Source organism: Eurytemora carolleeae, unplaced genomic scaffold, assembly GCF_000591075.1.
Source record: "Eurytemora carolleeae unplaced genomic scaffold, Eaff_2.0 scaffold643, whole genome shotgun sequence".
NCBI lineage: Eukaryota > Metazoa > Arthropoda > Copepoda > Calanoida > Temoridae > Eurytemora > Eurytemora carolleeae.
This window is the reverse complement of record NW_019396547.1, coordinates 1-14,991: the sequence shown is the minus strand read 5'-3', so window position 1 is coordinate 14,991 and position 14,991 is coordinate 1. Positions and strand designations below refer to the sequence as shown.

The 14,991-nt window shown below is 33.5% G+C and overlaps 1 protein-coding gene across 1 annotated transcript in view; it reads left to right on the top strand.

Annotated features, from left to right (window-relative positions):
* LOC111705289 (long-chain fatty acid transport protein 4) overlaps positions 1 to 9,198 on the top strand; it is a 59,688-nt gene extending 50,490 nt beyond the window's left edge. Inside the window, exons 17-26 of the mRNA XM_023477783.1 lie at positions 772 to 851; positions 919 to 973; positions 1,471 to 1,554; positions 2,857 to 2,928; positions 3,453 to 3,519; positions 3,891 to 3,967; positions 4,756 to 4,856; positions 6,196 to 6,289; positions 6,895 to 6,927; positions 7,822 to 9,198. Of these exons, the coding sequence (XP_023333551.1) occupies positions 772 to 851; positions 919 to 973; positions 1,471 to 1,554; positions 2,857 to 2,928; positions 3,453 to 3,519; positions 3,891 to 3,967; positions 4,756 to 4,856; positions 6,196 to 6,289; positions 6,895 to 6,927; positions 7,822 to 7,852 (694 nt within the window). The 3' untranslated portion in view covers positions 7,853 to 9,198. The remainder of the gene's footprint in view (positions 1 to 771; positions 852 to 918; positions 974 to 1,470; positions 1,555 to 2,856; positions 2,929 to 3,452; positions 3,520 to 3,890; positions 3,968 to 4,755; positions 4,857 to 6,195; positions 6,290 to 6,894; positions 6,928 to 7,821) is intronic.
* Positions 9,199 to 14,991: the final 5,793 nt, after the last annotated feature.

Below are 14,991 nucleotides of genomic sequence, written 5' to 3'. Positions count from 1 at the left end.
GGTATTTTAAAATATCAGACACAAACTTTGCATATGCTACAGCAATGTATCTAAATATAGCCTTACCTATTCTAAATTAAGGTATGAAGACGGTTTCTTAATCCTCGACTTCATTTTAAACAATATTAACAATTCAAATAAGATCACTTTGTACATTAGGGTTTTCAGCGAAAACGGAAATTCTCCCTTTTTTCGCAAAATTTCGCTGCACTCTGATTCGCAAAAAATATGAAATTTTCGCGAAATAAGAATTGTGAAAATTTTGCGAAAAAATGGTGCGAAAATTTCGCAAAAAAATACTGAAATTAAAAAAAATGAAATTTTTTTGCAAAAATTCATGATAAAAGACAAAATTTTAAGAATACAAGACACATATTCAGCGAAATTTCGCATCGTTTTCGCATTTTTAGCTTAATTTATTTTTCGAAAAATGCAAAATTTCGCGAAAAAGTTTTCGAAATACGAACGAAAATTTTCGCATTTTTTCCCGAAACTTTTTGTTCGCTGGAAACCCTAGCTCAAACCTGACACCCAGTGTTAGGTCTGGGTCAAATCACGGGTTGGAACTTTCTTCTCCTGTATTTTAGGGTTAATATTGCCCAAATTCTAGATTTAATATCCCCCTGTTTTAGGTTTATTAAGATTTATTATCTCTCTTATCTTATTGTTATTAGGGTTTATTATCCCTCATTATAAAACTTGTTAAGGTTTAACATAATAACTCTAAATGAAATATATATCTCTAGTGACTGAATTCTATTCTATGTTTAGGTTTAATATACCTCTTAAATATACTCATCTTTACTCATCAATACTCATGCTAATGAATGCCAATCATATTCTTCTTGCCAGCAATTCTACGATTACATACATACTATTAATACATAATAACATGAAACACTAAATTTTCGTTTGAATATATCGTATGTACAGGAGAACTGGTTGGAAGGATAGATAAAGGACATCCTGTCAGGTATAGTACAATTCGACGACAGTACAGTACAGTTCCATAATAAATATTCAATATTGTTTCCTTTTTTAAGAGGACCAATTGTTAATTTAACTGAGCTGGGAACTATTGAACGGGATACCTTTCATCCAGATTGCACAATCGGAATATCCAATGTGGATGCTTTTAATTTCTTAATCCACTCTTTTTTGGATATAGTACAAAAAAATTATAAACAGGTTTTTCAAAATTGGAAATATCCTCCCGTCTCTTAATTAAATGAGAGACCTCTTATTAAATGGCGGGCAAAATTTCAACTTTCCCGGCTTATGATACGCGACTCTGATTGGTTGAATTTTATACACTTTCCAGGATACAAGTACAAGATTAGGTTAGTCGCGAGATTAAGAAATAGAGAGGATCAAGCATTAATCTCGATATCCACCATTATAATGTTCCCAGCTCTGATGGTATTGTTTTGTTTAATTAAAGCAAGTTTTTCAAAGATATTTATTTCTAAGGGATTTTCATGGGTACGCAGATAAGGCGGAGACTGGGAAAAAAATTCTTCGAGACGTTTGGAAAAAAGGAGATTCGTGCTTTAGGTAAGATTTCAAGAAATATTCTTGGAGTAGGAGTATATGCTCATGGAGTGAAAGTACGTTTCTGGAGTAGGAGTACATGCTCCTGGAGTAGGAGTACATGCTCCTGGAGTAGGGGTACTTACTCCAGGACTAGTAAGAGTACATGCTCCTGAGTAAGAGCACATACTCCTGATTAAGAGTACATGCTCCTGAGTAAGAGCACATACTCCTGATTAAGAGTACATGCTCCTGAGTAAGAGTGCATGCTCCTGAGTAAGAGTGCATACTGATGGAGTAAGAGCACATACTCCTGGAGTAGAAGCACCTTTTTCTTGAGTAGAAGCTCATTCTCATGGAGTAAAGGCACATCCTGAATTAGGAGCACATACTCCAGCAGTAGGGGGTATATACTCCTGAAGTAGGGGTACATACCCCTGGAGTAGGAGTTCTTACTCCTGGAGTAGGAGTAAATTCTCTTGGAATAGGAGTACATACTCCTGTGGTAGGGGAACATACTCCGAGAGTAAGAGTACTTACTTCTGACTAAGAGTACATACTCCTGGAGTAGGAGTACATACTAATGAAGTAAGAGTACATTTTCCTGGAGTAGGGGTACATACTTCTGGAGTAGGGGTACATACTCCTGGAGTAGGGGTACATACTTCAGGAGTTACATACTCCTGGAGTAAGTGTACATACTCCCGGAGTAGGAGAACATACTTTTGGAGTTTGAGTAAATATCCAGATGAGAGAAAACCCCCCTCCTCCCCCTTTCTTCCACAGCCTCCCTCACCCCCTCCACCTCTGTACTTTGACTATTCAGTTATATAACTAGAATTCCTAGAACGTATTGATGTCATATTTTTTTCTAAAGTTTTTTTTCCAAACAAAAATGTTATTTAATAATTTTTTTATTTGATATTGAGATAAATGATACTGCAGACATATTTATATGATGTCTAGGTCATTAGATATACTGGAGATATATTTAAACAATATCTAGGTCAGGAGATATACTGGAGATATATTTATACAATATCTAGGTCAGGAGATATACTGGAGATATATTTACACAATATCTAGGTCAGGAGATATACTGGAGATATATTTATACAATAGCTAGGTCAGGAGATATACTGGAGATATATTTACACAATATCTAGGTCAGGAGATATACTGGAGATATATTTATACAATATCTAGGTCAGGAGATATATTGGAGATATATTTATACATTATCTAGGTCTGGAGATATACTGGAGATATATTTATACAATATCTAGGTCAGGAGATATATTGGAGATATATTTATACATTATCTAGGTCTGGAGACATACTGGAGATGGATGAGCTAGGGTGGCTCTATTTCAAGGACAGATCAGGAGACACTTTCAGGTGGAAATTGTATACATTCAGAAAGACCCGTGAAAGGAAGACGACCTCTCAGCAGCTATATATGCATTAGATAATGTTATAAAGCAAATAATTATACCAGCAGCTTAAAAATTCATTTATTTAATAAAATGGGTCTGTGAGCGTGCGGGGCGGGGTATTTCAATATTTCATGAATTGATTGAATTGGTCAGATTGAAAAGATGATTGATTAGATGAATTAATCAATTGGAAAGAATGAATATTTAAATAAATGAAATGATAAGGAGGAAAGGATGAATAATTTAGTGTATTATATCAATTGATCAGTTAGAAAGAATAATAAGTTGGAAAGAATAAATAAGTTTATAAATTGATCAATGATTAGTTGGAAAGAATAATAAGTTTTTAAATGATCAATGATTAGGTGGAAAGAATAGTAAGTTTTTAAAGTAATCAATGATTAGGTGGAAAGAATAAATAAGTTTATAAATTGATCAATGATTGGATTGAAAGAATAATAAGTTTATAAATTGATCAATGATTAGGTGGAAAGGAGAAAATGTATCTACAGCTGAGGTGGAGGGGATATGTAGCAGTGTAATCGGATTACAGGTAGAAAACGTAAAAATTATTTTGATAATAATAATGATTATATTAACCTTGTCCCGGCAGTTCTGTTTTTGGATGGGGGGGGGAAGTTCTCCACCCCCACCCCCCTATGATTACTCTAAACAAAGCTAGTGGGGTTGGTAAAATATGTCAGTGATAGGCCAGGTACTGTTAAAAATTCAGGCCGCACTGTAAACCCGGGCCGACATAGGATAGGAGCGGTTCGTTCCGGTTCAAATTAAAATTAACCCTAGTCCGCTGTGATTGATCCTCAGAAAAAAATTCAAAGAGTAGCGTTTAGAATCTAGGATCTTATCCTTTAATGGAGGGTCACTTGAGGTTACGTAAACAGTCCCTTGAAAGTTCTAATTTAGGAGTGTGTAGTGTACGGTGTAGAGGTGCCCGGATGTGAAGGAAGAGCAGGAATGCTGGCAATCCCGGATCCAGAAAGGTATTTTAGGAAACTATTTACTTAATCATTCATACTCATTTCATTGTGCTATTAAGTAATCATCCAGCTATAAAATTAAATTAGCTGTATATCATAGCACCGTGCTATAAAATAATCATCATACTATAAAGTACATATCTGGCTATAAAGATAAATTAGCACCGTGCAATAATATAATGATCGTGCTACAATGTAAAAATTGATTGGTTACCGTATTTTCTCAAAAAAAATTTAGCATATTTCTAGAATATTTGTTTTTATAATTTTAAATGAAATAAAGATTGAAATTATAAAACGATTGTGTACTTTATCATTCACTGCATCTCAATAGCCAAAGTAATAGTGTTATAAATAGTACATTATTTATCAAATATCTGAACTATTCTAAAATATATCCATACTTTTTCAAATCATCAAATCAAATCAAATATTTACTCCATGAAGATTTAATCATCATTGACTTTATATTAATAGCAAGCTTTGATTTTTTAATGTTTATCATAAAATATATCATTTAGATTTCTTTCTAAAGAAACATTAGAATTTTATTAATTAATTTTAAATAATTTTTGTAATTTTCTCATTTTACTTAGTTCAACCGTATGCAATCAAAAAGAATCAAACAAATTTAAACTTGTAGCAGACCAAATATTCTGCAAAATACAGTTTTCTTAGAAAATTATATATAAAATTGGGACACCCTGTTAAAAATTAGCGTTTTTCCTCCCATTTTAACTTTTGAACATAGAGTAATTTATTAATAGTTTTTAGGATTATTTTCAATCTAGGCTCGTTGATTTAAAAACGCTGTATGACGAACTTGAAGGTCGTCTTCCTAGCTATGCTCGACCCCTCTTTATCCGACTAGTTGATAAATTAGATGTTACAGGTTAGCATTTTTAAATTCTCTTTTTAAATCTTTTAGAAGTTGTTTAACTAAGTGTCAAAATAATTATTACCGAAAATGTTAACTAAAATACGTCCTAATTGTTTTTTTTTACTAAAAAGGTTTTTAGGGCGCCGCTGCGCGCCCATTTTCTGTAAATAATTTTAGCTTTAACTGCACTGAAAGTCGGCTATTTTAAATTATTTCAATTTTTGGCGGGTTTTTCTTTTTGAACTGGTGCATTTATAATAAAATAAAAATTCCAACTATTTCTGTTATGGATTGAATCCTAGTTTTTCTTACATATTTGATCCTGTAGAGTGCGCCACAGCAAGTTTTTGTTTACGTGTACAATGTGTACTACATTAGGGTGTTAAAAGACGTAAATACTATTTATCAATATAAGGGATAAATTATGAACACTCTTGCAGTATACATTCGGCAGTGGGGAATTTTTCTTGTTGTTTGAAATATAAAACAAAGTTAATTTCTACCTTTTATATCAATTGTTTAACATTTGACATTCTATTGGATGGAATTATATGGACCTCTGTTTTATCTTAGAACGTGCTCAATGATTAACATTTCGGATTTAAAACTAATATAAATGTCGTCTTTACAAAGACGATTTTGAAACATAAGAAATCAAGTATATTATTTTCTGAAAGGAAAATAAAAAAGAAATGATTGTCGTCTTCGTTTTTTCTTTTCTTTTTAATCTTTTTTAATACTAGATAGGTAGTGTGAAAAGCAATATTAGGTTCAACTTGCAGTTAAACCCTAAATGAGCCAAGCATCGAATTAATTTATCAAATGTCGTCTTGGCAAATTTTCAATGGGTTTTATACTATTTTACGTAAATTTAAGTATTTGCGAAAATAAATAAATAGCCATGAATATGCGGGAACAGTTTAAAGAGCTCTATAATCATTTAATGAAAAAACTAAATATCTGCAATATTCCATTATCAGAAAGTGAAGAATACGACGAATACGACATTTGATGAATTCTTTCGATGTATGGCTTATTTAGGGTGTAACTGTACTATTCATTAAATCTGTGCTGTCTGTGAAGCAACGTTTAACTTCCTCTCTAGAGTGCACTAGAGAGGTAGTTGAACCAGTAATACTTAGTTCAACTTACACTATTCCTTAAAGCTGGCTGTTTAGCAACGTTTTAGCTGACTAGAGGTAGTTGAACCAGTAATACTTGGGTTAACTACTATTTATTAAATCTGTCTGTTAGTGTCCAGCAACGTTGAGGTGTCTAAAAAGTGCACTTGAGAGGCAGTTGAACTAACAATACTAGGTTTAACTACTATTTATTAAATCTGTCTGTTTAGCAACCTTTAAGCTGAAGAAGCGTGATCTACAGAGAGAAGGATTAAACCCAGGAACTATCAAGGATCCTCTTTATATATTCCAGGCTTCCACAAGGAACAAATTTTAACTCATGAGAACCAGAGTTTGGAAATATTTATCAGCTGAAGTGCCCGACGTTGCCCGTGAAATTAAAAGAAAGGAGAAAAAGTTGTCCTATTGAAATTTTCTTTTGTCTATGTTACCTATGAGTTCCCAAAAAAATCAGCCAATTCGATCCAGCCGTTTTGTCTGCTACAACTTATATTTGTATGAATATCCATACAAATATATACATGTACATGATCGAAGAGCTTTACTTTATAGAAAAAGAAAAACGATTTGTTTAGAATAAAATTCATTATCAACTAAATTATACCAATTTTTGCAGCACTCGAAATCAAATTAAACTACAGGGTGTCCCACGAATGACAGTTAGGAGATGACTTTAAGGTCGTCTTTAATCTCATTTATAAACCAATTTTAGAATTAGAATTCTTAAATTAATAATCACAAAATTGCCCTAGCCTTGCAATTCCAAAATGTGGTCTGTCTTTTTCGTGCTTTCAAAATTACCCGAAATATGAACAATTTTATTTTGATCTCGACTAAGATCTATGATCAAAGACGATATTCAAGATCTCTCTTTACTTTAAATTAACCATGAGTTGAAATTGTTGTAGAAATTACGTGGAGCTAACTTCAGAAGTGTACAGGTAAAGTATGCGAATGGGAAACAAAATATCATTAGTATCTAAAATTGTTTATTTTTTACATTTCTATTTGAATTGTGAACATTTTCTCTTTGTATATTTTTAAATTGTAAAACAAAAACAAACAAATAAGTTCGCGGATTTTATTACAAAAATTTAGAATTTTAATGACAACCATATGTTGTTGGAGGCCAAGTTTTGACATTTTGATCATTCATAAACCTTCACTTGGGGCCTTGAGAGGTCCCTCACAAAATTTGGGCCCGATCGGTTCAGCCGTTTGGTCGTTCATTGGATACTAGACAGACAGACAAGCAAAGTATATAGATTATAGATTCTCCTATTGGCACTGGCAAATCATGCCTCCAGTCTCTTTAAACGGTTTTTAAGTTACCCATGTCTTCTGAGCCCGCGATAAAAAAATTCGGGGAAATATGTTACGAGTCATATCTGACGTTGGGCCTTTTTTACGACTTCAGCTTTCTGATTCAAGCTGCATCTTATTTTCCACAGAGTTGAGTTTTAAAAACCGGTTTATTATTCTATTTGGCGAATTTCCATGGTAGGAATTGGTGCATTCCGGGTTTTTATGAGAACACTACTCACCATTGAGCCTTATTCTCCATTAAAACCAATAAAGGTCGGTTTTATTTTTATTGGGCCTAACTCGACTCAAGTCGAGCCGAAGATCTTGCAGCTGTCAATCACGTAACACAAGCTGTCGTCAGAGTTGAGTCGAGGATTGGGTCTTAAAGTCGGGTCTAAGGAATTACGGGACGTCCCGAAGTTTTTAAATCGCGGGCTCGGAGCACTTGTATCTTAAATAATCAATTGAAAGGAACAGAAATAAAGATTTTTTGAAACACTAATTTGCAAATAATTTTCTTTTTGTTTCAGATCATTAGAGCTTGGAGAACTAAAGATGTAAACATTGATGAGAAAAGCACGGTGCACAATGCGCAGTGCGCACTTTATACAACGTGAGACCCATACAACTGTGGAATAATTAAAAAACGCATGACATTCACCAATTTTACAGTGCACACACTGACACAGTCCCATGTCACTTAATAATGGACTTTTTCAAGCTACTGGCAAAACTAATTGATTATGAAACAAAAGATTACAAAAAATGTCGTTTTCCTATTTCATAGTTTTTCGGTCTCGCTGTGCTCGCGGGTCGTGGACACACATTATTATTATTTTTGTACGTAACACACATTATTTATTAATTCATTCTTACAGTGGTATCCAAAAAATTGGTGATTGATTATAGTCGTCTTTCTTTCTTTTGTTTAAAAAATGTTTATAAATACAAGTTACGAGTTCCTCAGCGTCATGTTTTTAGTTAATTTATCGAACACACAACTATATTACTGTGTTTTGGTTACCACTGTATGTATATCATTGTATATGATTAACTGTGATTTTAATCGTTATATTACAATCCATCCATGCTCCTATGGGACAACTTTGCAGTCATTAAACTTACACTCGTAAATTAGTTAACTGGTAATTTTCTCTAAAAATATTAAATTAGGTGGGAATTAATTTACGCCTATACAGTGGAATTATGAAATACAATGTCAGTATATTGTTAATGTTAATGGGAAAATACCTAAAATTGTCGATGAAAGGGACTGTTAACGTAATTCCAAGGTATAATCTCCATTTTAAGAGTTGCCTTGCAGGCCTTGTTTACATATCTATCTTTATACCTTCCGAGTTCTATGAATGAGAAAGATCATGTTTGTTTTATTGGATAGATTTAGTCAGTTTTCTTCCTTGGCTTTGATTAACAAATCCTTATAATTACCTGTGAAGATACTTGTAAGTAAAAATGATTAATTTTGAGACAGAAACGGGGGATTTTTCAATCATTACTGCTGAAGTAAAGCTTTAAAAAACACCGGTGTAAATCGAACACGCCACCCTGCAAATGCCTGCAGTGCTTTATAAGGTATTCTGATTCGAAAGGCGATAAAAATTAAGTAAGTTTAAGTTAAGTCAGGTTTTGAAGCTAAGAAAAAAAAATAAGCTTTTTGCCGGAAAAAGATGTAACGAGTATACGGTTGTAAATCGAGCATATTTTTTTAATTAAATTGAAATTTTGTTGATTGTCCCTTTACTATTGCCTTATATGACAATTACCCAACCAGTGTGGGTATAAAAGGGGTAAGTTATAATTTAATAACTGCATGTTATACAATACAGTTAAACGATTGTTATAATCTATATTTCTCATGTTTTAAATAAAATTAACATTGTGGTTTAGTTTAGTAGATTTGGAAGTTCAGAGACCTCCAGGCAGGGGCGGATACAGGGGGGGCGGGGGGACATTCGCCCCCCTGAGATTTCGAGGCAAAAAATGTTCCCAATTTGATAAATGTTATTGTTAACGATAAATTTAGAATTAGAAATTTGTAAGAAAGTAGACTTAAGTTATAATATTGTTCATCTAGTAATGTTCCTTAATCAATACTCATTTATCAAAATTGTAATATTGTTCCTAATTTTCATGCATTTAAGTATAACTAGTAATTTCTTTCTGTTCTTAAATCGCTAATGTTCCTATAATTGTTCCTGTTCCTAATACTGTGTCCGAACCACCTTAAATCCTTGTTCTAATCCTATATTTTTGTTCCTAATTCCTGAACAATCTTTTTATTGTTCTTAAATCCCTGTACGAATCCTTTAATTTTTTTCCTAATTCCTGAAAAAGCTTTTAATTGTCCTAAATTGCTGTTCTAATTCTTTAATTTTGTTCCTAAAATTTAAAAATCTGGTTTTTTTATTCTTTAGTCATTAATTTTGACTCTTTTTGAGTCTTTTAAGTCAAAAAAATTTTCGCCTGCGGCACGATTTTTGGTTCCTAATTATTCATTTTTTTTTGGTTCATAAAAAATCTTGCCCCCCCCCTCACTTAAATCCTGTATCCGCCCCTGCCTCCAGGACCAAAACTCCAGGTCCGGGATGTACTGACTCATCTGGCTTCCTGTTGGATTCAAGGGACTGTTCACTCATATACCAAACAATCCGGAATACAACAGTATCCGCCCCTGCCTCCAGGACCAAAACATTTTGATCTACTGAAGACAAAGTTGTATGCTCCATCATCATTTTTAAATTCAACAAGAGATTTCAAGTTTTCAACAGATATTTCGATCGATTTAAATAAGTGTTATCTTACGAGTCAATGGCTCTAAAATTTTAAACGAATTTGTTATTTTTATTTTCATATTTTTACAAACTACAATTTGAATGCGACTATGTTAATTGATGAGGATCGAACTAAGAGGGTAAATAAGACGTACTTGAATACCAGTAACGTGAATAAGGGGGGTTATTGGGGTTATTTACCCCCCCCCCTAGAATCCTGGGGGTAATTACTCCCCCAGATATAAAAACTTGATTTTAAAATTGAATATCTTTTCAATTTGCACGAAAATGTGCACATACTTCAGATATTTCGGATATTAAGTCAACATATTCTAAATTTAGTCAATGTTATTACAATTAGATGTTTTTTTTAATAGAAAAAAAGGGTATGGGCAATGAAAAATATAACATTTTTACTTCTAAATAATGTCATTTCTATTCGATTTATTTAAGATCTTAACATACTACATTGACGATAAGAAAATTTTAGAAATTAGAAATAAGAATATAAACGAAGACAATATTTTTTCAAAGTTTTGCAGAGTAGCTTTTCTAAAGATTAAAAAAAGTAACATCTTTTTCCTCTTAGAGTAAAACTATTATTTTATATCTTACTTAAAATAAATTCAGTTTTTACAGATCTATGTAGTTAATGTAACATGAATTGACTACAATGACTTGGATATTAAAATTAAACAAGGTGAAAGCTGAAAGGTATGAAATGAAGCCTTTCTTTGATGGAGTTTGTAAATGCCAGAAATGAGTGGAAAATGCAAATCAAACCCAATTAAAACCAATTATTTGATATACATCATGATATTTTTCTAGGGGGGGGTAAACAAAATCAAAAAATTTACCCCCCCCCCCACGCTCAGACCTCAGTTGGGGAAGGAGGCCCAATTTTTATCTTACTTTGCTATTTTCATATCCCCCCCACCCTCCTGCAACAAGGGGAGTTATATTGCAAGGACCAGTCATGATAAGTAATGTAATTGTAAAGCTTTAATTATATATACTGAAATATATAAACTGTAGACCACCCCTGCGCTTAATAAGCTAAAAAATATTGGCGTAGTTGCTCTACCACACTACTGTCAACCTGTTTCGCTACTTAGCGATTTCCCTAAAGACCTAATATATATACCGTGCGGTATTTCTCAAGATAGGATTGTAAGCCTTCCTCTTCTCAACGCTCTCCATAACAAAGGATAATAATAAGGTTCCGAACGTTTATTTCTCTGAGACTTCAATCTAAATAAGTTTAATAAACCCACAGAAAAAGCTTTGAAGGAAAAAACAAAACAAAAAAAAAAAAAAATCAACTCAGGCATTAAAAAACTGTGGCAAGGAACCAACAACACATTTATAAATATCAACCATAACATAAACAAACGATATGCATACATATATATAAGGAATATTTACTGCAGTGATCCTAGAATTCTTAGCACGGTCAATAATAGACGAACTTGTAAGACAAATAAATATATACTAAGATAGAAACTGCCCGCTTCCACGCGAGAAAACTTGCGCCTGCGTAGTCAGTCTGTAAACAGCTTCTAAAACTAGTTTTTCACAATACTGTATACTGTTCTGTACAGATCCGCAGGTAGAACTCAGGAATTCACAGGGGCACCACATAGACTTCATACACGCAGCATGGCTCGCGTAACACAACCTCCATCCATTCCAACATATAAATCAGAGAAAATCGTGTTCAGGTTAATGTAGGCTTAAACCTCTCACATAGATAGACTGACTGAGGTGCGACGACAGAATATCAACATTGAAAGTGAAGAAAATTTTGATCAAACTTATAATTCATGTATTTTCACAAGATATCTTTTTTTAACATTTACTGACAATTAATTTTCAATCTTAAAAGTTTCCTATTTGAAAATAGGAATTTTTCCGAAAATTTTAAATAAATGTAAAATTGAAAAATTGTTTACAAAATTTCTTTAGAAACTAATCTGGTTAAAGAGAAACCTAGTGTTGAAAATTTGAACTAAAATGCCGGGATCTGCCTTATAATTGGCCCGTGTGTAAAACAAAGACGATCTAGAATATAAAACTATCAACGGCATTAGTGAACAAACACATTTAAAATTTTAGTCTGCAAAAAACATGCCTAAGTAATGTACACAATGTGTGTGCTTCTAATTTTTAAATTTTATGGCCTACCAAACAAAAAATTGTAACGATTACAAAAACAAGGGTCTGTCCTAGTGAACGATTTAAATTTATTATTATTTATTTTTTTGTTATTTAGGGTTAGGTTAGGTTAAGACAATTTCTGGGCCGAGCGCTGCGGCTAGGATGGGCTAGGGGGCCGAGCGCTGCGGCCACGGGTTAGGTTAGTTAAGACACTTTCTGGGCCGAGCGCTGCGGCTAGGACAGGCTAGGGGGCCTTTGTCCCCATTTCTCATTTATCATATATTACATATTTAGAACACAAAAATCGATAACATGATGAATTCTGAACCCGGAGGTTGGCCTGTTCCTTGGGGTGGAGGAAGAAAAGCAGAAGTTGGAAAGAATCGAAAGGGCAGAAGTATTTGTGGAATTGTCAAGGGGAGTAAAAAATGGAAAGATATTTTAACTCTTGGTATTGTGGACTTGAAAGGGGAAATGCTGAGAAAGGAGGAAGGGGGAGGTGGAGAAAATGTTGAAGACTATGGAGGAGATGGTGGAGCTAGAGACGATTGCCTGGATTCAACCTCTCAGAAAAGCAGGTAATTAAATAAGATCAATGTTGCAAGCTATCTTTCAGTAAAATCAAAAATCAAACTTAAATTATTTCAGTCTTAGGTTTTTTGAATGAGGAAAGGAAAATGCTGTTTTTGCATGTTTTGCATATTTTAATTTGCTGGCTCAAGGGCTCAAGATTTGTATCACAATAAGGAAATAGAGGGTGGGGGACCTGCCCCCCCCCCCTCCAGTCTATTTTGGGTAAACCAGACGTCAGTCAAAATAGGGTTGACACTTATATATGTTGTCTATGGGTGTAGAGTAATAATAAAAAAATGAATATTGTAGGGCTAATGTTGCATGCTATCTTTCAATAAAATCAGAAATCATACTAAAATTATTTTAGTCTTCGGTTTTTGAATGAGTAAGGGGAAATGCTGAGAAAGGTGGAAGGGGGAGGTGGAGAAAATGTTGAAGACTGTGGTGACCATGGAGAAGATGGAGACGATTGTCAGTCCACATCCTCTATGATAAACAGGTAATTAAATATAAACCCCTCTGTAAAGTGAACGCTAATTAGACCCCTCCCCTTGTTTCTTGGCAATCTTTCGTGACTGTCTTTCCCTTGTTCATTTTTCGCTCAAAATGACAAATTTTGTGAACTGCAAATTTTTTGCGAAATTTTGCATCTTTTCGCAAAAACGAATTTTGCGAAAGGAAACAATTTTGAGCAAATTTTTTGTTGTTTTTTTGCAAAATATCTTAGTGATTCGTTACGTGAAGAAATGTGAAAAATTCAGTGATACAATTTTTATATTTTGCTGGAAACCCCAATTCCAACTTTTAATCAAATCAAAAATCATACTTTAATTATTTCAGCTCTTGGTCTTTGAATGAGGAGAGAATCCTTCGATTTGAAAAAGAAAAACTGAAGCTGGAGGAGTTCAGAAATACATAATGAAGAAAACCTATCCTAAAGAGTTCTCAGAAGTTGAGAAGAGAACGTTAAGAAAGCAGGCGAAGAGGTTTTATGTAGACGCAGGTTATTGATTAAGATTTAAAATGAAACAAGGGGTACATCATTTCTTGAAAAATCTATCCCACTTCACTTTAAACAAAGAATTTTGATATTTTTTAGTGCAGAAATGGCAAAATAAAAATTTGTTGGATGAACAGTTGCTTTTTGTTATTTCCAATTTTTTTTTTATTCAAACTTCGTGCGAAGGGGGGGGGGGTGTATTTGTCAAAATAATTACCCCAGAATAAAATTTGAGAATTTACAGAATTACTTTATATTCCAAATTGATAAATGCTTAAATTAACTTTAACTATTTGATTACTTCAGTTTGTATTTATTTTTAGATGATGTCCTCCATTTTAAAGACAAATCTTTAAAACGGAAAGTTATTTTCACCCTGAGCGAGGCAAAAGCGGTTCTTTGGCTTTATCATTCAAATTCGATGGTAGGAGGACATTCTGGCTTAAAAAGTACTCGGACCAAAATTTCTACCTTCTATTACTGGAAGGGGATTACAACGGACGTTACTGAGTATGTAAGTATGTTTAACTAATCGTCAATGAATTATGCAACTGCAATCACCTCCTCCTCCCTCTGTCCTTCGGACTCAAAAATTAATTTGTTTAACATTTTTTTTTATTTGATTATCTAATAAAACCCTTTATCCAAGATATATGGCATCTCTTTTCTGATGAACAAATTGGCCCCCTAGCCTGTCCTAGCCGCGGCGCTCGGCCCCCTAGCCTGTCCTAGCCGCAGCACTCTGCCCAGAAATTGTCTTAACCTAACCCTCAAATAATACAAAAATAAACAGCTGGTGTAGGTCCGTTAATGCATTAGGTCGGAAGTTCAGTAGGGGGGATGTTGCGTATAGACGATGTAACATTACCTCCCATTTCAATCTGATTCCTGGATTATTTCTATTAAATATAAATCCGTATTCCGGATCTAGATCATCAGCGTTTGTGAAAATTGAAACATTGTCGTATATGCTTACTTATTAAAGGAAAATAAATCTAAAAGATCGTCTTCTTCTAACCCGATTATATTCCTATTAAATTTGCGTAATTTGGTTCAGATTTAAGTTTGGTTCAGTGGTAGAATTCGCTCGTAAAACTAACGCGTTATAGACAAAATATAAATATGTAAACTATCATCCAATATTCTCTCACTTAAGGCTAGGGACTGCTCTCTATATA